Raw genomic sequence first — 22,609 nt, forward strand, 5'->3', positions numbered from 1 at the left:
GACAGTGCAAGGCTCATGGGGTAAAATCTTCTCCAGCATGGTCTGTGCTTAACAGGAGAGACTGCTACTACAGGGATGGGATACACTTAAATAGAAAGAGTACAAGAATATTTGCTGATGTTATCGAGGCAGTGCTAGGTGTGTCGGAAAACATCTAGCTTGGGGGAATATACAGACTAATAGTTTAGCAAGAACTGCAGGCAGAAGAATTGATTCTTGCACTGTTTATGTGCAGCAGCCTGGAAAGCGAGGTGCTGGGGATTTCAAGGCCTGCTGTGAGTCATCATGAAACAAGCAAGTCCATTGGCTGTTTTAGGGTAACTAAGATGAAGAACAGGTTCATGAATACCTACATGTACACCAATTCTGGGAGCATAATAAATAAATTTGATGAATTTGAAGTGCTGGTCAAGCCATCAAATGCAGATATCAGAAACATGGGGGAGGGGTCACACAGAAATAAGGGATGCAGAATTTGAATATGGGGAGTAAAATGTGTAAAGAAAGGGCATAGTGTATATACGTCTGAGTTTCAGTGTAGTGTTGGTATGTTGTTTCTCTGGCCACTTAGCCATGAGAAAGGGGTTTATGGGCCCCATTAAATTACATACTAGATCACTTTGGCATTAATTAGTTTTTGTAATGAATAATAAAGACAAAGTTCATTAAGTGCTTAAAACCTAATTACACTTGGTGACTTGAAGTGCTAGTCAAGCCATCAAATGCAGACATTATGGGGATATCAGAGACATGGGGTCACACAGAAATAATGTTGGTTGTTGGGTTTTATTGGCGTATTAGCAACTAAGGCTATAATGCGCCACAGAAATAAGGGATGCAGAATTGAATTAATTGTCATCATTTGAATCTTCTGTGGATTTCTTCTTCACAAAATATCCTCCCTTGAACTTTACACACTTTCGCCATTGCTGTACCCATGCATTAAATGCTTCTTGCAAGCCATATTTCAAAAGACTGTGAAGTGCTTCCATTGTGGCTCTGTGAGCATCGTTGTCAGCCGTGAAACGTTTGCCTTTCAAAGCTTTCTTCTGATGTGGAAACAGGAACAGGAAGAAATCGCAAGGGGCTAAGTTTGGTGGATAAGAGGGATGTGGAAGAACCTCAGCAATTATGGCAGTGATCACTGCCTACGCAATATTAACCATATGGGGCCTAGCATTGTCTCGATGGAAAAACCACTTCACGCCATAAATTTCTTGAAGTTTTTCACGAATGGCATGAAGTTTGCCTCTGAGAACCTCAGAGGATGTTTCCTTATTTGTTGTTCCACAGGCACAAAATGCATAACAAGAATGCCTTCTATGTCAAAAAACATATGAACCATTTGTTTGTTAGCCAAATGAGAAGCACAAAATTTCTTAGGTCTTGGTGAATCAGAATGTTCCACTCGCTCGACTGTTATTTTATCTCTGAATCACAGTGAAAAAAATCGAAGTTTCAATCAATCATTTCTTTGCACAAGTCTATTCTTTGCTGTTTTTGTTCTGGAGTCAAATTGTGTGGAATCCAGCGGGCATAGATTTGCGACATTTTCAGGTGATCTTTTTCAATATTGTGGGGACTACCACATGAAATGGATATTCTAACAGCTAATTCACAAAGTGTAATTAGCCTGTCTTCATCCAAGATTTCCTGGGCTTTTGTGATTTGCTCCGGAGTTGTTGAGGAGGAAGGCTGACCAGGTCTTGGGTCATCTGCAACGGACTCATGGCCTTCAATGAATCACTTGTGACATTTAAATATGGCCTCCTACAAAGACACTCATTACCACATGCTTCATTCATCTTTTTAATGTTTCTGATGCATTTAAGCCCCGTCTGACAATAAAGAATCACATATCGCTGTTCAACCTATATGTCTGACCTGATACTTGCTTCAAAACAATCGTCAATGACTCTTTTCACCCAACACTAGATTGACAGTACTAGAATGTGCACATAAAGTCTGCTCAGTAGCGATTAGGGACGGTTCCTCCAGTGGCAGTTATAGAAAGTTCGTGGTAAACATAAAATCTTGCATCAATCTGCAAATTAAATGATCATCCACCCCTCGTTTAAAAGCAGGTATGTAAAAAGTTTTTATTTTTAGGAATTTCAAAATTTCATGAAGAAACCTACTCTACACAGCCAGCCACTAGCAGAAAACTAAGCACTTAGGGTGCATACACTTGCAGTAACTTACTCCTAAAGGAGTTAATTTCTAAAATAAAATTTATTTTCTTTCCCATCACTGGTGACCAGAACTTTTAGAATAAAGCATATATTAAAAAATGTGAAACTTAGAAAAACAAAGGGAGAGCAGCAGGTACAAATTTAAGTAAATATTTCAGGTACAAATTAAAGTAAAGGAAACATTTAATATTAATAAATGTTATGCAAGGAAGAAAACAAGCTTATATAGCAAAAGCCAATGCTCTGGATGAAATAAAATTTAAATTGAAAAAGCAATTCTTTTTCAATTTAAATTTATATTCCCTGGTGCTTTAGTGAAAAGTAATAGTAGTAGTGGCATGTGATGCAAAAAAGCAAGCATATGCAAGCTTATGCAGCATCAGACAAAAAAAAAAAAAAAAAAAAAATTCACACAACCATTCCCTCTTAATGTTTGTCCAGTTCCTCCTTAAATTTATTTAACCTATCAACTTCCACAACGACTGATGGAAGTTTGTTCCAGCAATTAACCACCCACTGACTAACGGCAAATTTTTGAACATCTATTCTACATCTGTCTTCCCTCAATTTGAATTTATGCCCCCTTAGGTTCTTAATTTGAACAAGTGGAAGAATCCCATCAGAATTCAGCATGCTCAACCCATTCAAGGCCTTATACACCTCAATCAGATCTAGTCTCCAGCCGCTGCAATTTGCAGAACTTAAGCCTCTCTTGGTAAGAAAATCCTTTCATTCCCCTCACCAATCTTGTTGCTTTTCTCTGTACACGCTCAAGCAAATCTACATCCTTCCTAAAATGAGACCTCCAGACCTGTACGCAGTACTCAAGGCGTGGCCTCACCATTGCCTTCTACAGAGGGACAATCACCTCCTTTTCCCTGCTAACAAAATTCCTGTATATCATTGACAAAACCCCAGGACCTGCCCTGGAAGCCTATCTGCATTGCTCAGAAAACTTCATATCTGACTGCACAATTACTCCCAGGTCTTTTTCATTTTCTACCACCTTAAGTGTAGTACCATACAGTTGGTACGTTCCTCTGGGGTTACTTCTACCCATATGCAGTACTTTGCATTTGTCAATGTTAAACTTAAGTTTACACTTCTCAGCCCATCTTCCCAAATTTTCTAGATCCTGTTGCAGTAGCACACTGCCATTAACAACCCTGCCAACCTTTGTGTCATCTGCAAACTTCGACACTAAGCCTAATATACCTTCATCAATATCATTGATAAATATACAAAACAAAAGTGAACCCAACATCGAACCCTGTGGGACTCCACGAACAGCAGCATCCTGTTGATTGCCACCCTCTGTTTTCTCCCACTCAACCATCCTTTTATCCATTGTGGCAAGTTACCCTTAATACCATTCTGCTCCAATTTGAACAGTAGTCTTCCATGTGCAACAGTGTCAAAAGCTTTCCTGAAATCCAAGTATATGATATCAAAATTATTTTTTTGCATTCAGTTCCTTTGTAACCACATCATAATATCCAATCAAATTTGTCAGACAAGACTTTCCCTTAACAAACCCATGCTGTGTCTGAATTATTGCTGCAGTCTTGCAATGCATATTTAACCAGTGACTCCATTATTTTACCCGGAACAGAAGTTAAACTAACTGGTCTGTAAATACTCATGTCACTCTTTGATCCCCCTTTGTGAATTGGGTATACATTTGCACATCTCCAGTCTGTGGGGACCTCCCCTGAGTCCAAGGATGCTCTCATAATTATGGCTAAGGGTTTGCTTACTTCCTTTGCTGCCTCCTTTAATATAACTTACCACTTTACCTCTGTTTGCAAATTGACATATATTACTGACTTAGTCATAAGAACTGTCCTAGCATTCCATACTGAAGACTGCATATAAAAACCAGCCAAAAATCAAAACTTCAAGTGTTCTAACTGGAACAATTTTCTTAAGCAACCATATAGTACCAGCAAGGCAAAGGCTTTTGCTGTAGTGGGTGGGGGTGGGATCCAAGTAGATAAAAAAATACAAATTATATGCTTCCCTCCTCACACAGGCAACTACCCAGTTGACCTTCAAATTTATTCAAATTTTCAGCTTCGACTACCTGAGGGTGGATTGTTCCAGCAATCAACGACTTGCTGGCTAAAAGAATAGTCTAAACCTCAACCCCAGCTATTTGAATTTATGAAGCCTAGTTCTGCAATTCTTTATAACAAAAATTCCACCATTCATTTTACTAATCCCTCTCAGAGCTTATAAACCTCAATTAGGTAATCTCTGAGGTGCCCGGTTGCTAAGCTCTGTAGCCCACATAATCGGAGTCTTTCCTTGTACAGTTGTCCTTCTGCCAATATCACCATTTCAGTTGCCCATCTTTGGACCCAGATGAGGTCTCCATACTTCAACACAATATTCCAAATGTGGTCTTATAATTGCCTTATACAGTAGGATTATGACCTCTATAATCTCAACAGGATAACACTGATAAATCGATAGGCCACTATGGGCTTTCCAGGCAGTCTGTTTATACTGTTCAAAACTCTTCATATCTGCCTGTATTGCAAAGCTCTGATCCCTTTCCTCCTCCACTGTTTTTAAGACCTTGCATTAGCAGCATAAAAACATAGCTGACACTTCTCTGACCATTTCTGAAGTCTGTTCAAGTCATCCTGAAGGAGCACTGCTTAGCATTGATCATTTATGACTCTGCCAATCTGTATGTCATCTGCAAATTTTGACATCACGCCTTCTATCCCTTTGTCGATGTCATTTATGAAAATAAGAAACAACAGTGGTCCAATGAAGGACTTCACTCCTAATGTTACACCAATCTGAAGATGCATTAATCACAACTCTCTCTTCTGCCCTGCAGCTACCCATCTTAGAATCTTACCAGTAATCCCAAACTGATCAAGCGCATAGAGTAACCTCTCATAAGGGACAAAGTCAAATGCTCTGCTAAAATCCAAATAACTATGTTGAAATTTTCCCAAAAAAAAGCTCATGAGTAACTGTATCAAAATAGCCTACTAAATGCTACTAAATTAATTCAGCATGATTTTTCTCTTAAAGCCATGCTGTATGTCCTTCAGAATGCCACATCTATCTAAATGTCCCTTGATCTATCTAAATGAATTGCACTCTTAATTGCCTCTATGATTTTTCATACCACTGAAGTCAGTCTAACCGGTCTGTAACTACTAACCTCACTCTTAGAACAGCTTTTAAGTATTGGTGATATATTGGCACTTCTCCAAAGGAAACCCCTGAGTCCAAAGATGAACTCATAATTAACATCAATAGTTCAAAACACTCCCTCGTGCTCTCCCTCAAAACCATAGAGTATATGCCATTGACTCCCAGGAGCCTTTCTTGCTTTATGCTCAAAAGTTTTTTATTGAATGAACAATCATCCATAATTACGACATCTCTAATTTCATATGGCTCAGCCCAACTTGCAGCACAGCCTCTTCTTATCACTAATGCAAAGTAACTATTTGATTCATCTGCAACATCAGCTGGGTTATCTAAGCCTTTTCCAAACCAGTGCATAAGGGTCCGATCTGATTAGATTTCTTCTTTGTTGTATTCAAAAATTCCTTGCCTTTTCTGACCTTATTTTGGTACTATTACACATCAACTTGTATCTATTGTAGGTTTCAGTACTTTTCATTGCTCTGTAACTGTCCCATGTACTTTCTCTGCTCTATTTGACCAGCCAATCTCCGCAGTCATCCATTTCGGCATCCTCCTCCTCCTACAATATTTTCTTAAAGGTATGTATGCTTCTCTGATTTTTTGCATTAAAAGTATTCCATAATTCAAATGTATCTGCCATCCCTTGTCAGTCCACCCAATTCACAGATGCCATATAGTGCCTTAAACTGTCAAAGTCCCCTCTTCCAAAGTTAAAACCTGTGCCTTTACCTTTAACTGCAGCTCCTTTCTTCACCTTCCAATTGACAATTCAATGATCACTTCCTGACAATAATCGGGCGACTCCGTAGCCAGGTGGGCAGGAGCAGCAGTGTGTAGCACATGCTTCTTGATTAGACCGGGGTTCCAGCCCGTGACCACCAAATACGGAGGATGCAGAAAGGTCAGGGAATGACCACCGCATACCCCCGGAGCAATATGGCCTTAGTTGCTAATACTCCTAAAAACCAAATAACAACAACAACAACTGACAATAGTTCCTGTAATTAAAGTCCTGCGATGTCATCTGAATTGTTAGTAATAACGAGTCAAAAATATTCTTATCCCTAGTACTTTTTCTAACATGCTGATATAAATAATAATCATCTAGATTAAGAAAGTTTTTCCCCATGGCAAGTTACCCTCCTACTTATTCCAATAAATCTGGGACAGATTAAAGTCACCCATAATAAGACATTCATGCTTGCTTGCCCATTCCATCTGCATATAAAGACTCATTATATTCTTCACAATCTTCTGCTCTGTAGATTACTCTCACTCTCATTGTTCCTTTGCTTCTAAACTCACACCACAGATTCTATGCTGGCAGATAATAGGAAATATTATATTATTTAGGTCATTTATTTTAATTTTATTTATTAATTTAATAGACATTAATTTAATAAATGTAACACAAATAATTATAGACCTAATATTTTTTTTTTTTTTTTTTTTCAAATAGATATTTACAGTATACCCAGTATAAAATAAAATATAAGTACATTCAGTAGCTTTCGGAACCCGTGTCCCTTTATCAACTGACAAATTTGAATACATTACAAGCAAAGTGTGGCACGTTACTCATGCGTCATTGTTGTAGCACGGACGTGTGCTGCCTTACGCCAGTGATCACCCATCAATAAAACGGTTGTCTCTAGGATGGGATGTATACGCATGCCTTTCTGGCGATTTAATGCCTTAGGGTTGTTTATTATGTTCAGACGACACGACTTCTTTCGTCTTGAATCTAAGTAACAAACAACTGTCCAACGAGCAGCTGAGTGTTTTATCAAACGGTATGAAATTCGCCGTTATACCATCGAAACCTCCCATCACACAGCTCGCTATGGGTATAGAAGCCAGTGTTACCAACCTTCCCGAAGAAACTGCCAACGAGATCCGATTCAAGACTGCCGCAGTCCTCCGCAACACTCGAAAAACGTGCTCAAACCTCAACCACCGCCAACGTGCCGCCCTGTCATCTATAAGAAAAGACAACTCCATCGTTGTACTTCCTGCGGATAAAGGGCGCCGGACTGTTGTGCTGGACCGATCAGCCTACCGAGAGAAAGCCTTGGCCCTATTACTCGATCCTAACGTATATGAACCTCTACCTGATCCTCCCGTTAAAGTCTTGAAACGTCTGGAAGCAAATGTTAATAAGCTTGTCCACGCATGGCTTAAAGATAAGAAGATCCCGACCGCGACTCACCATCTTCTGCGTGCTACTGGCTGCCAACTACCGCAATTCTACGGATTACCAAAGATCCATAAACCGGGTATTCCTCTCAGACCTATAGTGTCTTGCTGCAGTGCCCCAACGTATGAACTGTCCAAACACATCGCGAGCCTCCTCTCGCCTCTTATAGGTAATACATCTCACACCGTTAAAAACAGCAGTGAATTCATTAACATCATTAAGGACATTTCAATCCCTGATAACTCTGTCATGGCATCATTTGACGTGGTTTCTTTATTCACCTCGATTCCCGTCCAACAGGCCGTGCACTGCGCCAGAAGGCTCCTTGGGAGCGACTTAAGCCTCCAATCCAGGACGTCACTATCCACTGATGACATCTGTACTGCCCTCAACCTATGCCTCTCTAGCAGCATCTTCACCTTTGAAGACTCACTCTACAAACAAGTACATGGCACTGCTATGGGTGCCCCTGTCAGTTCCGTAGTAGCTAACATCGCCATGGAAGATCTGGAGAAGCAGATACACCAGAACCCACCTACACCTATTACAACGTGGTGTAGATACGTCGACGATATTTTTACCATAATACCACGTGGTTCTGAAACGGTACTACTAGAATACCTCAACTCTCTATCCAATTTCATCAAGTTTACCGTAGAATCAGAGGTGGACGGTTCGCTCCCGTTTCTGGACGTGCTAGTGCATCGCGTAGGCCCACGTCTAGAGACCTCAGTATACCGCAAACCCATGTGGTGCGGTCAATTCATCAACTACGGGTCCGGCCACGCTCCAAGCCATCTCAATAGCACTGCCTGCACCCTGTTCTCCAGGGCCTGGAGCCATTCCAGCACCGACACAATTAGACGTAACGAGATCTCCCGTGTGAAGGCAGACCTAACCAGATGCGGTTATCCATCCCATGTACTAAACAGATGCTTGTTACAGGCACAAGAACTTACTTCCAACCCAAGACCTCCGAAGCAAGTCAGCATATCGTCCGCCTACATTCCGTACTATCCAGGAGTGTCAGGACGTATCTCGAAGATCCTGAGAAGTTACAACATCAAATGTGTGCAATTACCAGGTAGGAACCTACGTTCACTTGTCTCCAGTGTGAAGACCCCTGTCACACCTGTCTTACGCAGCAATGTAGTGTACCGTATCACCTGTAGGGCCTGTAACAGTTGCTACGTAGGTGAGACATCGAGACGTCTCCAGGATCGCCTCACGGAACACGACAGAGCAATCCGGCTTGCCGAAACTGACCAGTCCGCGCTTGCAGAACATTTTTGGGCTACCAACCACGATCTTGACCCCAAACGTGACTTTGAGATAGTGGACCACGCGCGACACTTTCGCCACCGCCTATGGCTAGAGTCACTAAACATAATAAACAACCCTAAGGCATTAAATCGCCAGAAAGGCATGCGTATACATCCCATCCTAGAGACAACCGTTTTATTGATGGATGATCACTGGCGTAAGGCAGCACACGTCCGTGCTACAACAATGACGCATGAGTAACGTGCCACACTTTGCTTGTAATGTATTCAAATTTGTCAGTTGATAAAGGGACACGGGTTCCGAAAGCTACTGAATGTACTTATATTTTATTTTATACTGGGTATACTGTAAATATCTATTTGAAAAAAAAAAAAAAAAATATTAAACTATGGACCCCAGTACTCCAGGCCCATTTGTCACTATAATTATAGACCTGTTAGTTTAACTTCTGTTCTGGAGAAAATAATAGAGTCACTGGTTAAAGAAGCATTGTAGGATCATCTCAGCATGGGTTTGGTAAGTAGATGTCTTGTCTGGCCAATTTGATTGGATACTATGATGTGGTTAAAAAAAAAGGAATCAGATGCACAAAAAATTGTGATATCATATACTTGGATTTCAGGAAAGCTTTTGATACTGTTGCATATGAAAGACTACTGTACAAACTGGAGCAGCATGGCATTAAGGGAAAGTTGCTACAATGGATAAAAGGATGGTTGAGTGGGAGAAGACAGGGTGGTAATCAATGGGTGCTGCTCTTCGTGGACTAATGTTATTAGTGGAGTCCCACAGGGTTCGATGTTGGGTCCTCTGTTGTTTTGTATATTTATCAATGATATTGATGAAGGTATATCAGGCTTAGTGTCGAAGTTTGCCGATGATACAAAGGTTGGTTAATACAGGGTTGTTAATACAGTAATGGCAGTGTGCTACTCCAGGATCTAGATAATTTGGGCAGATGGGCTAAGAAGTGGCAACTGAAGTTTAACCTTGACAAATGCAAAGTACCATATAGGTAGAAATAACCTCAGAGAAACTTACCAACTGTATGGTACTACACTTAGGGTGGTAGAAAATGAAAAAGACCTGGGAGTGATTGTGCAGTCAGATATGAAGTTTTCTCAGCAATGCAGACAGGCTGCCAGAGCAGGTCATGGGGTATTGTCAATGATATATAGAAATTTTTCTAGCAGGGAAAAGGAAGTGATTATCCCTTTGTATAAGGCAATGGTCAATCCATTCCTTGAGTACTGCATACAGATTTGGAGGCCTCATTTTAGGAAGAATGTAGATTTGCTTCAGCGTGTACAGAGAAGGGCAACAAGATTGGCGAGGGGAATGAAGGGTTCCTCTTTCCAAGAGAGGCTTAAGTTCTGCAAATTGCAGCAGCTGGAGACTAGGCACCTGTGAGGTGATCTGATTGAGGTGAATAACTCCTTGAATGGGTTGAGCATGCTGAATTTAGATGGGATTTTCTTTCCACTTGCTCAGATTACGAACCTAAAAGGACAAATTCAAATTGAGGAAAGACAAATGTAGAATAGGTGGGCAGAAATTTGCCTTTAACCAGCAGGTGGTTGATTGCTCAAACAAACTTTCATTTGTCATGAAAATTGACAGCTTAAATAAATTCAAAGCCGAATTATAAAAACTTTTGGAGTGAACGGGAAGGAAGGTTTTCTTTTTTTGGCTGAGGCTGTATAAGCTTGTTTTCTTGTATGATAGGTCTCTGCTAACGCTAAAGCCATATATTTGATACTGATCTGTGGCAAGTTAGCCAGCTCACAAATACAGGGCTTTTGAGATAATTTTGAGGTTTTTTTTTTGCATAATCAATGTAAGTCATTACTAAACAGAAATGGGATAAGTATAATTCTGTGGAGTATTTACCTATAAATTTTATATAGCGGAGGGAGCTGCTGAAGCAGTTCAAGAAATCTGGTTCTTACTGCATGTCCTCTGTAGCATGTATACTGATTAGACGTAAACTGCAGCTAGGCATAACAACCACAGGAGATGAATATGTATATGTGTGTTTCATGCAGAGAGCAAGGAAATTGAACAGAAATTTAGCATTTTGTTGGATGAATATAAGTGCTTATAAGTAAGAGATCTGCAGATATACTCAACAAGTACAGGGCAATGTTGAAAAAAAAATTCGCGAGTTAGGGTAGAATGTGAAAATGTCTGCAATTCTGCCGAGACACGATAGGAGGGAGTATATGATGACAGCCTTGTCAATCAATTTGCCCCTGGAGAGAGTGTGCAAGGCTCAAGGGGTAGAAATATTTTCCAGCTTGGTCTGTGCTTGTTGGCAGGAGAGAATGCTTCTACAGGGATGAGGTACACTTAAATAGAAAGGGTGCAAGAATATTTACTGATGCTATCGAGACAGTGTTAGGTGGGTCAGAAAGCTGCTAGCTTGGGGGGGGGGATACACAGACTAAAAGTTTACCATTGGCTGCATGCAGAGACAAAGGTGATTCTTGCACTGCTCTTATTAGAATGAGCAGCAGCCTGGAAAGCAATGTAACGGAGATTTCCAGGGCTACTGGGAGTCATAGTGAAACAAGTAAATACATGGGCTGTGTTAGGGTAACTAGGAGTAGGAACAGGTGCATGTATACTTGCATGTACACCAATGCTAGGAGTATAGTTAATAAATTTGATGAGCTTGAAGTGCTAGTCAAGACATCAAAAGCAGATATTGTTGGGATATCAGGTACGTGGTGTCACACAGATATAAGCAGTGCAAAATTGGAATTTGGGGAGTACATTGTGTACAGAAAGGGTTGAGAGGTTATGCTGTTAGTTAAGAAACACAAAATCTAAGGAAGTGCATCCAATTCGTGGACAATGCAATGTTGAGTCTGTTTGGTGTGACACAAGCACTGGGAAAGGAAAAATGAGAGTAGGTGTGATTTCTAGGCCTAATGAATCTGATGAGTATTATGAGCAATTTTGCAGAGAAATAGAATGGGCCAGTAAATCGAAATGTCTTATAAGGGGGGATTTTAACTTTACAGATATTGACTGGAACTTGTTGTTTGGCCACTCGCACACTAGCAGGAATTTTGTGGGTTTATTGGATAGGTGTTTTGTTATTTTATTTATTTATTTATTTATTTATTTTAGGAGCATTAGCACCTAAGGCATATTGCTCTGGGGATATGCGATGATCATTCCCTGACCTTTCCACATCCCACCTGGCTACGGAGGCACCATGGGTGTTTTCTACAGCAACATGTTCGGGAGGCAACTAGAGGGAGTAATACTCTTGATCTGATTATCAGTAGTAATTCTTCATGCATCAAGAATCTGCAGATAAAGGAACCACTAGGTGGCAGTGATCACAGTGTGCTGAAGTGGGATTTACTCAAAGAGGTAACTACCATCAAGAGTAAAGGGAAGGGTTTTTGCTTTCGTAAAGGTAACTACAGTGGTCTGAGACAGTATTTAAATTCTATATGGTGGAACCAACTGATGAGGTTACCAACAGCAAATTCAAAATGGGAAGCATTCAAAGAATTAATATTGGAAGCTACTAGGCTTTTCATACCAACAAAGAAATATTGTTCAAGATTTAGGCCTAAATGGTAGTCAGATGAACCAATTAGACATGTTTGTTATTTGGTTTTTAGGAGCATTAGCAACTAAGGCCATACTGCTCTGGGATATGCAGTGGTATTTCCCTGACCTTTCCACATCCTCCATATTTGGTGGTCACGGGCTCGAACTCCAGTCTAATGAAGAAGCGTGTGCTATGCACTGCTGCTCCTGCCCACCCGGCTACGGAGGCACCAATTATACATGTGACAGAGAAGAGAAATGTATGGGATGCATATAAAGTATCAGGTGACACAGAAGCCTATGGCAGATATAAACTAGTCTAACCAAGTCACAAAGGAGGTTAAGCAGGCAAAGGCAGATTACGAGAAATCTTTGGCAAAGGATGCAAAGAAAAACAGCAACGAGTTCTTTACTTATGTACGCTCTAGAAGGAAAGGGATGAATCGGATTGGACCACTTAACACAGAAGGGTTGACTATTGATGATCATGATCAGGTAGCTGATAAACTGAACGAGTATTTTGCATCTACATTCACACATTAGGATGTTATTCAATGAGGGGAGTGTCAGGTTTATCAAACTCTAACAGGGAGCTAAGCGATTTTGTAATAACTGAGAGCACAGTGAAGGAGAAATTGTTGAAGTTAAACAAAAAAAATGGCACCTGGGGTGGACGGGATCTATCCAGTTATATTAAAAGATGCAGCAAAGGAATAAGCAAACCCTTAGCCATAATTATGAGAGCTTCCTTGGACTCAGGGGAGGTCTCCATGGACTGGATTTGTGAAAATGTATCACCAATTCACAAAGGGGGTTCAAAAATGCTGGTTCCAAAGGAACTAGTTGTAGGTGACTCAATTGTCAGGGAAAATGGGAACATATTGTGCAAAAAGGATAGATAGAACAAGACCACGGTATGTCTCCAGGGGCAAAGGTTGATGACGTTGTAGGGAGGATATCATCCTTTAAGGGCACAAAGGGTGATATTGTTGTAAATGTTGGCACTAATGATATTAAGATTAGCAAACCGGCAGAATTAATTAACAAGTATACGACAAAGCTGAAAAAAAGCCGTGAGTTAGGGTTGAATTTGAAAGTGTCTGCAATTCTGCCCAGACATGATAGAAGGGAGTATATGATGAGAGCCTTGTCAATCAATTCTGCCCTGGAGAGATTATGCAGGGTTGAAGGGGTAGAATTTTTCTCAGCCCGGTCTGTGCTTGTTAACAGGAGAGACTGCTTCTACAGACATGGCATACACTTAAATAGAAAGGGTGCAAGAATATTTGCTGATGCTAACGGGGCAGAGTTACGTGGGTCGGAAAACTGCTAGCTTGGGGGGAGATACACGAGCTAATAGATTAACAGCAGCCGCTGGCAGAGGAAAAGTGATCCTTGCACTACTTCTATTGAAATGCAATTCAGCAGCAACCTGGAAAGCAAGGCAATGGGGATTTCCAGTACTGCTGGGAGTCATAGTGGAACAAGTAAATACATGGGCTGTATTTAAGTACAAACAGGTGCATGTATACTTGCATGAACACCACTGCTAGGGGAGTATACTTAATAAATTCGATGAACTAGAAGTGCTAGTCAAGACATCAAACGCAAATATTGTTGGGATATCAGAGACATGGTGTCACACAGACGTAAGCAGTGCAGAACTGGAATTTGGGGAGTAGAATGTGTACAGAAAGGACAGGAAGCGAGGAGGGGTTATGCTGTTAGTTAAGAAGCACCAAATATCTAAGGAAGTGCATCCAATTGATGTGGGTGGACAATGCAATGTTGAGGTTTTTTGGTGTGACATAAGTACTGGTAAAGGAAAAAAGGTGTCTGTTATAGGTCTAATGAATCTGATGAGTATAATGAGCAATTGTGCAGAGAAATAGAGTGGGCCAGTAAATTAGGGTGTCTTATAATGGGGTATTTTAATTTCCCTGATATTGACTGGAATGTGTGGGTTGGAATGTTTCTACAGCACTATGTTCGGGAGGCAATTAGATGGAGTAATACTCTTGATCTGATTATCAGTAGTGATTCTTCATGCATCGAGAATCTGCAGATAAAGGAACCACTAGGTGGTAGTGATCACAGTGTGCTAAGATTTACTCAAAGAGGTAACTACCATCAAGGGTAAAGGGAAGGGTTTTTGGTTTCGTAAAGGTGACTACGTTGGTCTGGTTTATTCTATACAGTGGAACCAACTGATGATGTTACCAACAGCAAATTCAAAATGGGAAGAATCCAAAGGATTAATCTTCGAAGCTACTAGGCTTTTCATACCAACAAAGAAATATTGTTCAAGATTTAGGCCTAAATGGATACCAGATAAACTAATTAGACATGTGACAAAGAAGAAAAATGCATGGGATCCATATAAATTAACATGTGACACAGAAGCCTATGATAGATATAAGCTGGTCTGTAACCAAGTTACAAAGGAGGTTAGGCAGGCGAAGACAGATTACGAGAAATCTTTGGCAAAGGATACAAAGAAAAACAGAAAAGAGTTCTTTACCTACGTAAACTCTAGAAGGAAAGGGATGAATCAGATTGGTACCCTGGATATTGATGATTCAACAGTTGAGGATCCTGCTCAGGTAGCTAACAAACTAAATTAATATTTTGCATCGCCATTCACACATGAGGAGTTATGTTATTCAGGGAGGGGAATGCCAGAGGTGCATTCAACACTGGCAGTAAGCTAGATAATCTTGTAATAACTGAGAGTAAAGTGGAGTAGAAATTGTTGAAGATAAACACAAGAAAGGCACTTGGGGGTAGATGGAATCAATCCAGTTATATTAAAGGAGGCGGCAAAGGAAGTAAGCAAACCCTTAGCCATAATTATGAGAGCTTCCCTGGACTCAGAGGAGGTACCCATGGACTGGAGATGTGCAAATGTGATCCCAATCCACAAAGGAGGATCAAAGGCTGACACAAGTAATTATAGACCTGTGACATAGGTAATTACAGACCTAGGTAATTAATAACTAGGTCTGTAATTACCTATGTCTCCAAGGGAGACATAGGTAATTACAGACCTGTTAGTTTAACTTCTATTCCAGAGAAATTAATGGAAGCACTGGTTAAAGAAGCATTGCAGGATCATCTAGACAAGACTCAGTTATGGCTCGGACACGTTAAGGGGAAGTCTTGTGTGACTAATTTGATTGGATACTATGATATAGTCACAAAGGAACTGGATGCAAAGAATAACTTTGATATCATATATTTGGATCTTAGAAAAGCCTTTGATACTATTGCACATGGAAGAGTGCTGCACACATTGGAGCAAGTGCCACTGGAGGCAAATTGCTGCTATAGATAAAGGGATGGTTGAGTGGGAGGAGACAGAGTGGTAATCAATGGACACTGCTCTTCGTGGACTAATGTTATTAGTGGAGTCCCTCAGGGTTCAGTGTTGGGTCCAATGTTGTTTTCTGTATTTATAAATGATATTGATGATGGTATATCAGGCTTAATGTCCAAGTTTGCAGACGATACGGAGGTTGGCAGGGTTGTTAATGACACTAATGACAGTACACTGCTGCAACAGGATCTAGAAAAGTTGAGCAGATGAAGTTTAACACTGACATATGTAAAGTACTACATATGAGACGCAGTAATCCCAGAGTAATGTATAAACTCTGTGGTATACTACACTGACAGTGGTAGAGAATGAAAAGGACCTGGGGGTTATTGTGCAGGCATATATGAAGTTTTCTGAGCAGTGCAGACGGTCTGCAAGAGTAGCTCATGGTGTCTTGTCAATGATATACAGGAATTTTTCTAGTAGCGATAAGGAGGTGATTATCCCCTTATATAAGGCAATGGTCAGGCCACACCTTGAGTACTGTATACAGGTCTATAAGCCTCATTTTAAGAAGAATGTAGAGCTGTTGGAACGAGTACAGAGAAGGACAACAAGATTAGTGAATGGAACAAAGGGTTGCTGTTACGAAGAAAGGGCTTAAGTTTTGCAAATTACAGTGTCTGGAGACTAGGCACCGGGGAGGTGATCTGATAGAGGTGCATAAAGCCTTGAATGGTTTGAGCATGCTCAATGCTGATGGGATTCTCCCTCTTTTGCTCAGAATAATCACCTGAGAGGGCATAAATTCAAATTGAGGAAAGACACATGTAGGATAGATGTGTGGAATGTAGGACAGATGCCTTTAGCCAGCAGGTGGTTGATTGGTGGAACAAATATCCATCTGTCATTGTAGAAGTTGATAGCTTAAATAGATTCAAGGCAGAACTTGACAAACATTTTGAGCGAGTGGATGGGTGAAATAAGTTTTTTTTTTTTTTTTTTTGGCTGATGCTATACTGGTATCATGTGCCTTTGCTAATGCTAAAAGGTGACACAAGTAACTATAGACCTGTTAGTTTAACTTGTGTTCCGGAGAAAATAATGGAATCAATGGTTAAAGAAGCATTGCTGGATCATCTAGACAAAACTGCAGTAATAGTTAAGACACAGCATGGATTTGTTAAAGGGAGGTCTTGTCTGACCAATTTGACTGGATACTATGATGTGGTCACAAAGGAACTGAAATGCCAAAAATGATTTTGATATCATAAACTTGGATTTCAGGAAAGCTTTTGTTACTGTTGCACATGAAAGAATGCTGTACAAATTGGAGAGGTATGGCATTAAGGGTAAGTTGCTACAATGGATAAAGGGATGGTTGAGTGGGAGACAACAGAGAGTGGTAATCAATGGACACTGCTTTTCATTAACGAATATTATTAGTGGAGTTCCCCAGGGTTTGGTGTTGGGCCCATTGTTGTTCTGTATATTTATCAATGATATTGATGAAGGTATATCAGCTTTAATGTCTACGTTTGCAGATGATACAAAGGTTGGCAGGTTTGTTAATGACAGTAAAGACAGTATGCTACTCCAACTGGATCTAGATAAGTTGGACAAATGGGCTGAGAAATGACAACTGAAGTTTAACATTGACAAATGCAAAGTACTGCATATGGGTAGCAATAACCGAAGAGAAACGTACTGACTGTGTGGTTCTACACTCAGGGAAGTGGAAAGTGAAAAAGACCTGGAGGTAATTGTGCAGTCAAATATGAAGTTCACTGAACAGTGCAGATGGGTTGCCAGGGCAGGTCGTGGAGTCTTGTCAATGATATATAGGAATTTTGCTAGCCAGGACAGGGAGGTGATTCTCTTGTTATACAAGGCAATGGTCAGGCCACACCTAGAGTAGTGTACAGGTCTGGAGGCCTCATTTTAGGAAAGATGTATAGTTGCTAGAATGAGTACAAAGAAGGGCAACACGGTTGGAGAGTGTGAACAAAGGGGTGCTCTTACCAAGAAAGGCTTAAGTTCTGCAAATTGCAGTGCCTGGAGAGTATGCACCTGCGAGGTGACCTGATTGATGTGTATAAGGCCTTGAATGGATAGTTAGTTATTTGGTTTTTAGGAGCATTAGTAACTAAGGCCATATTGCTCCGGGATATGCGGTGGTCATTCCCTGAACTTTCCACATCCTCAGTATTTGCTGGTGATGGGCTCGAACCCCGGTCTAATTAAGAAGCGTGTGCTACGCACTGCTGCTCTTTCTCACCTGGCTACGGAGACTCCTGCCTTGAATGGGTTGAGCAAGCTGAATGCTGATAGGATTCTTCCTCTTTCTCAGATTAAGAACCTGATAGGGCACAATTTCAAATTGAGGAAAGACAGTTGTAGAATAGATGTGTGGAAATTTGTGTTTAGCCAGCGGGTAGTTAATTTGTGGAACAGACTTCCATCTTTTGTTCTGGAAGTTGATAGCCTAAATAAATTTAAGGTTGAGCTGGGTAGGCATTTGAAACGAATGGAGGGGTGAAATGGGAGATATATATATATATATATATATATATATATATATATATATATATATATATATTTTTTTTTTTTTTTGGGCTGATGCTGCATAAGCTTGCTTTCTTGTATTGTTTGCCTCTACTAATGCTAATGCTAGAGGAAAATGGCCATTATCTTTGAAGGAATTAAATCAGAGAACTGCAGGAAGTTTTATTTTAGCCAACGAGTTAGAGGCTGACAGTTTTGGGGAAATTCAAAGGTCATCTGGATAGTACCTTCGGGTCAGGGAAGCACATAGGATGATAGGTTTAATTTCTTTTTCTTTTATTAATTATTATTTATTTATTATTATTTTTTTTTGGCTGGTGCAGCATAAGCTATAGGCTTATTGCACCATGTGGCCATTACTAATACTAACTCAAGTACTTAGCTGTCCACCCTAACATTAGTCTACCCTCACACATCTTGTTGCACAGCAAAAATCACTATAAGCAGGATGCACTAGTCCCAAAAGAGAACCAAAGTATTAAAGGAAGTAGTTATTCTTGAAATCTCTATTGACAGGAAAAAGAATTTTTTGTTTAATAAGGATAGGTAAAATATGATCAGGGTATGTCACAAGATTAAAAAAGCTTGTGATACTGTAGGATAATCATCATCTTTTAATAGAACAAGAACAAAACATAACATTGTTGTACACGCTGGTGTTAATGATGTGCTAACCATAGACAATCTGAAGCTTTAACAAAGATGAGGTGATGAAGAAAAAGTCTTGAGTCAGGGCTTAATCTAAAAGTGTCCATAATTTTGTCAAGGCATAATAAGAGGAAGTTTATGGTGAGAACTTTTTCAAAAGATTGAGCCCTGGAGAGACTTTGCAAGGCTCATAAGGTAGAATTTTTTCAGCACATGTTAACAAAAGGGATTATTTTTATAAGAGGCGGGACATACTTAAATAGAAGGATGGCAAAATATTTTCTCATGTTATCAATGCCCTTTTGGGGAGGTGGTCTGCAGATGCTAGGTATAGGAGATTATAAGGCCTGCTGAAGGTTCACATGGAATTAGCAATTACACGGGTTGTATAAAAGTTACTAAAAACATGAATAGGCACACATTTATTTACTTATACACACTACTGCTAGACGTGTAGTGTATATATATATATATGATCAGTCTGAAGTATTGGCCGAGTCATTAAATGCCAACATGTAGGTAGGTATAACAGAAAAAATGGTGTCACTTGTATAACAAAGAAGCAGAATTTGAATAATTATTATAATGTGTACAGAAAGGGCAGACATAATAGAAAGCAGAGAGGAGTTATACTTTTAGTTAAGAGGCACATGGACTCTAAAAGAGCACAACTATTAGACAGCCAGTGTAATACTGAGTCAGTCTAGTGTGACATAAGCACTGCAAAATAAAAACGACAGTAGAAGTCTGTTATAAGCCAAATGACTATGAAAAGTGTAATGAATGGCTATAAAGATAAACAGAGTAGGCCAGCAAATCAGAATACCTTATCGTGGGGAATTTTAACTCTCCACATATTTATGGATTGGCAGCTCGTTTGATAGAACATTTTGTGATTTGCTGGACAACTATTTTGATCTAGTTATCAGTCATTCAGCATGTATTAAGAATTTTTAAGTAAAGAAACTGTTAGATGGCAGTGATCATAATGTATTGATGTCAGATTTATTCAAAGAAATAACTAATATCAAGGGTAAAAGGAGGGGACTATATTTTTGCAAAATCGATTGTAATAATGAGCTCAGGCATTTTTTAAACTCTTTTTCAATCGGACCAATTATATGTTGTCAAAAAGTGTAAACACCAAATGAGAAGTGGTCAGAGAGGTAAACAAACCTGTAACATTTTATAGCACCTATGAGATACTGTTCAAGGTTTAGAAAAAAATGGATGGAACCCGTCCATTTATATTAAAAGAATCTGTGAAGGTAGTTAAACTTTTGGTCATAATAATGAGAGCATCCTTACCCTCAGAAGTCCCTACAGTTTGGAGATGAGCAAATGTATTTCCTACTCGCAAGTGTAGTTCTTTGGAACCATACTTATGAATAGGAAGTGAGTAACTAAAAACCAGTAAGTGTGACCTCTGTACAAGAGGAAAATAATGGACTTAGTAATTAAAGAAGTAATGTAAGATCAATAATAGGAGTACAGCCATGGGAAATTGCACCATGTATTTGTTTATGGCAAATCATGCCAGTCCCCTGATTAGCTATTATGGTATGTGATGACCACATAGTAACTAATCAGATGATCAGGATGCATTTCAGCACCACATATTTAAATTTAAAACCTTTACTGCAGTAGCACATGTACAAATTTCAAATTTTGAATAAACTGAAGCAATGTGGCATTAGATGCAAGTTATTATACGGATAAAGGGAGATTAAGTGGTAGGAAAGAAGGGTGGTTATAAATATTCACTACTTTTCCTAGACTAATGCAAGTGGGGTACCACAGGGATCAGTGTTGGGCCTTACTATTTTTAATGGTTATATTTAATGGCAGTGATGTTAGTACTACTTAATGGCAGTGATGTTAGTATTACTTCAAATTTGAAGTCTAAATTTACTGATGATACAAAGGTGGGCACAGTAACCAGGGTATGCTATTTCAAGATCTAAATAAAGTAAGCAGATGGGCTGAAACGTTGCAACTGAGGTGTATTACACCCAGAATAACATACTTTAGTATGTTATTGTGTGCAATACAAAGAACAGCCCATGGGGTTCTGTCAATGATATAAACAAATCAGTCAGCAGGAACAAAGAGGTAAATTCAATTCTATAAGGCAATGGCTAGGCTTTATCAAGAATACTAAATACAGGTTTGGAAACTTCATTTGAGGAAGAATACAACTGATGGATAGGGTGCAAGAGAAGAGCAAAATTAACTCTTCTCTTCATATTAGTTTGGGAACACAAGAGGATATTCTTACCAAGAAAGATGGGTTCAGTAAATTAAAATCTCTGGAAACACTTCTTCCTTATACACTTCAATTAAGAATCTGCATGGTTGCCTAATTGAAGTGTATAAGGCCTTAAAAGGATTAAATACTGATGACATATTTATTATTTCTCAGGTTACGCACTTGTAAGGAAAAAATTTAAATTGAAAATGGATGGTTTTAGAATAGATGTATTGAAATTTGTATTCAGCAAAGAGTAACTGTTTGCTGAAATAAATTCCAGCTAGTAAAGTGGAAGTGGTAGTTTAATTAAATTTAAAGGTTTGAACAAATTGGGAGGAATAAAAAAATGAAGATGGTATTTTTTTGGCTGGAGCTCTATAAGCACTGCTTTCATGCATCATGTTGTTAATACTGATACCTATATTAAATGATAAATAATTACCACTTTAATTCTTCCATTGCATTAGCAGGCATTTGAGGATATCCAGGAAGTTGCGATGATGGCTGGGTGCTATTTACAAAGTAATGAAGCTGCTTGATAAATATCCGAACCATTCGAACATGGTCATGAGATGGGATAAAGGTTTCCTGTAATGTCACATTAACTGCTGGTCAGTGAAAAATGAATAAATATATAAATAATATCTCAAATACTATTTAATATAAAAATACTGAATAATATTAAACAAAATGCAACAATCAAATTATCGAAGCACTGTGCTTCTATACATGGCTTCAAAATTTATACTGGTAGGATTATTACAGTACAGTGGTTCTGTATGTGACACATTATGCATGACAAACTCCACACACAAAAATGGGAGCATTACAATTCACAGCTGAAGAAATCTAATGTAGTTCATAAAATTATACTCAATAAATTGTGGATAAGAATGCATAATAATGACAATTAACAAACTAAGGGAGAGGAAGGGAAAGATGTTATTATTCTATAAAAATAAATCAGAATGCACAATTGTCAACTTTTTAATTCAAAGCTGGAGATCAGGCAGTTATAAGCAGTAGAAAATGAGATTTTTTGGGGCAAAACAGATTTTTCAGAAAATACAGGAGTTTTTTTCCTGTCCAAATAATTGGACAGGAAAAAAAATATTCAGTCCAAAATCCACTAGAATTAAATTTCACAGACAAAATACACATTATATATAAAAACACAGCCACAGGGCTATTTGCTAGTACAGTATGCATTCAAACAGACATTTAAATTTAACTTACACATGATAATTCTTTAAGTGGCTTTCTGTTTGAATTGTCTGTTAGACAAATTATGACTGCTTCAAGAAAAATATTGTATATTGTATAATATTCAAGAAAACTAGTGTAAAAAATAGTGTATAAGACCTTGCACGCCTGCAGAAATGTCAAGTTAAGAACACTTCCAATCCAAA

General features: G+C 39.2%; 1 protein-coding gene across 3 annotated transcripts in view; it reads right to left on the reverse strand.

The window, feature by feature from the left end:
- Positions 1 to 22,609, reverse strand: part of LOC150076549 (sphingomyelin phosphodiesterase 4) — a 324,202-nt gene that overhangs the window by 141,189 nt on the left and 160,404 nt on the right. For all 3 annotated transcript variants that reach the window (XM_090388185.1, XM_090388183.1, XM_090388184.1), the window contains one exon: positions 21,643 to 21,788. In XM_090388185.1, the coding sequence (XP_090244311.1) occupies positions 21,643 to 21,788 (146 nt within the window). The remainder of the gene's footprint in view (positions 1 to 21,642; positions 21,789 to 22,609) is intronic.

This window comes from Mastigoproctus giganteus, chromosome 13 (genome assembly GCF_048544385.1).
Source record: "Mastigoproctus giganteus isolate SK-2022 chromosome 13, ASM4854438v1, whole genome shotgun sequence".
Taxonomy (NCBI): domain Eukaryota; kingdom Metazoa; phylum Arthropoda; class Arachnida; order Uropygi; family Thelyphonidae; genus Mastigoproctus; species Mastigoproctus giganteus.